General features: G+C 36.0%; 1 protein-coding gene across 1 annotated transcript; it reads left to right on the top strand.

Moving 5' to 3' along the window:
* Positions 1-579: 579 nt before the first annotated feature.
* On the top strand, positions 580-2,049 carry LOC129232789 (zinc finger protein 239-like). Its single transcript, XM_054866890.1, has one exon. The coding sequence runs from the start codon at positions 1,144-1,146 to the stop codon at positions 1,969-1,971; it is 828 nt and encodes a 275-aa protein (XP_054722865.1). The 5' UTR covers positions 580-1,143; the 3' UTR covers positions 1,972-2,049.
* The last annotated feature ends 807 nt before the right edge of the window (positions 2,050-2,856 follow it).

Consider the following 2,856-nt stretch of genomic DNA (forward strand, 5'->3'; position numbering starts at 1 on the left):
TCATCTTAGGACTCATGTCGAAATGATCATCTGAGAAAAGAAACGGTGGTGAAATTTCCCTAAATGTGAAGTTTATGGCTTAAAAAGAGTTGTATACATTCCTTAGCCAATTCAAGCAACAGCAAACAGAAGACTAGTGCATATTAAGTCCGGAATCACTTTTCATGATAACTCTAGCAATTGTCTCAAATTTTGCATGCATTCAAATTCATGTAGATCTAGTTCTGGTTTAGGTAAAGTTCTGTTCATTTTAATCTCCTGCCAACAAAAGTTAGTTTAATGAAGAAAGATTGCCATTTAGCTGTGAATCATCATCAAAAAGCTGCAACTAAGAAGAAGCTACTTAGCCGTCTGACGTGAAACTTCTCATTTGATCAAGGTAACATACTTGACCGTGTTTTGTGTAATCATCAGTTTTTCGAGTCAATCACTTGTGTGTTAGTTTCTGTATTTCTTTTCACTTTTTTTGTACTATCCTCTGAAAAAATAGATGAGCTGAACACTGATTCTCGCAAAGTGAACTTAATTGAAATTTAAAAAGTCATTCATTGGAAAATGTTCAGTATACAGGGGGGAAAATCCCCGACAGCATGTTCACAGACATAAGGTTCAATCCATGACTCTTTGTTTTCGAAACTGTAAATATAGCGTTAAAACTGAAAAGTGATGCAGAACTGTTTGATAATGAGCAGATGTTATTGATAAAAGAGTATGCACATGTACTCATTATACCTCTTAAAAAATCAAGTTTGTCTCAATTTTTCGACAAAATCTTCACAGTTTAATTATCAAATCAAAATATGGCAACGTACCCGGCACTTCAAGAAATTGAAGGAAGAAGACAAATTCTGACTCTTATTTAAAAGAACTTGCCTTCTGTGATTAATTTCTAAGGTTACGTACTATTTATAGCTTAATTTACGAATTAAGTTGCAGGACATTGTCTATGAAGGAGCTTCGTTAACAGTTTTTACACCTACGAATGTGGCTTTTTATTTTATTATTTTTTTTAATACTGTTACACTCTTGTGGTTTCTGACCTATTTTAAAAGTATGAAGACTGGAGGAACTTTTAGGAATCTATCTTTGTAAAATGCATCATCTTGTCAATTTTATTGACGACCACTTTCATATTCTTTTGCAATGGCATATCCGTTGGAGATCCATCATGGTTCTAAACAAAATTATTCGTGCGAACTCTGTCCAAAGGTATTTTCCTATGCCTCACATTTAAAGAGACATCTGAGAGTCCATACTGACGAGAAACCACATGCCTGTGAACATTGCTCAAAGTCATTTTTCAACGCTTCAGATTTAAAGAGACATCTGAGAATCATTAAGGGAGAGAAACCTTATTCCTGTGAACATTGCTCAAAGTCATTTTTCAACACCACAGATTTAAACAGACATCTGAGAACCCATACCGGGAAGAAACCATATTCCTGTGAACTTTGCTCAAAGGCATTTTCTGAGGCTTCACAATTGGAGACGCACCTGAGAATCCATTCTGGAGAGAAACCGTATTCGTGTGAACATTGCTCAAAAGCGTTTCCCAGCGCTTCATATTTGAAGACGCATATGAGGATTCACTCGAGTAAGAAACCTTATTCGTGCGAACATTGCTCAAAGGCATTCAAACATGCTTCAAATTTAAAAGTGCATCTGAGAGTTCACACGGGCGAGAAGCCGTATCCATGTGCACGTTGCTCAAAGGCGTTTTCCACCGCTTCACATTTAAAGGCTCATCTGAGAATCCATACCGGCGAGAAACCATATTCCTGTGATCATTGCTCAAAGGCGTTTTCTGCTGCTTCTAGTTTAAAGATTCATCTGACAACCCATGCTGGAGAGAAACCTTTTCCCTGTGAACATTGTTCAAAAACATTTTCCACATCGTCAAATTTAACGAAACATCTGAAAACCCATTCCGTCGAGAAACCGTTTTTCTGTGAACCGGTGGAGAAGCATTAAAGCATTATACAGGGCGTCCAGCAAAGGACTCCCTGGTTTCAAAATTAAATATCTCGAAGTCAAAGGACGATATTGGAATAAAATAAACGCTATGTTTATTGTGAAACCAATAAAAATCATATACAGGAACTTGTAAATTAGTTTTAAAAAGTTCCAACAGGTGGCGCTGCACGCTGTAATTGCAATAAAAGTCTCCATGAATAGTGCTGCGGAGAGGTTGGACGATAATTTCTAGCGTATATGTAAGCATATCTGAGACACTAAACTGCTGCTGAAACAACAAACTTCTTCACAGCACTATTTATGGAGACTTCTATTGCAATTACATTGTGCAGCGCCACCTGTTGGCAGTTTTTAAAACTATTTTCCCTGTTCCTGTATATGATTTTTATGGGTTTCACAATAAACATAACGTTTATTTTATTTCAATATCGTAATTTGTTTTCGAGATATCTAATTTTGAAATCAGGGAGTCCTTTGCTGGACACCCTGTAAATGCTCTCACACAATTGCTGTAAAAATATTAGCATTTTCATCACTAGTCATTTGTTTCAGAAACAAGTAGTATGATTAACACATAAATAAAGAATTGCGTTATGTCAGAATGCTTTGGTCTTTCTTCCAAACAGAACATTTTATGCTTCCAGGGTTTTCATTTCTGTGTACTTATTTTCTAAAAGTATGATTGGGGACTATTCGAACGCATTTAAATTCGTCTAATGCCTACTTTTTGTCCTTAAACTATCGTTACGCGATTCGAATTTGAAAGAAACGTTTTTAAAAATTGCAGCAATTTTATGCTTAACGAAGGAGTAGCTGCACAATTTATTTTCTGTTTGGGTACTTCCATCCTGGTAAAACTTTTGAAAAGTGAAATCGACATAC

This window comes from Uloborus diversus, unplaced genomic scaffold (assembly GCF_026930045.1).
Source record: "Uloborus diversus isolate 005 unplaced genomic scaffold, Udiv.v.3.1 scaffold_14, whole genome shotgun sequence".
Lineage (NCBI taxonomy): Eukaryota > Metazoa > Arthropoda > Arachnida > Araneae > Uloboridae > Uloborus > Uloborus diversus.

Bases quoted from the DNA above. Each gene is read 5' to 3' on its own strand.
- LOC129232789 (XM_054866890.1), top strand. From the start codon at position 1,144: ATGGCATATCCGTTGGAGATCCATCATGGTTCTAAACAAAATTATTCG.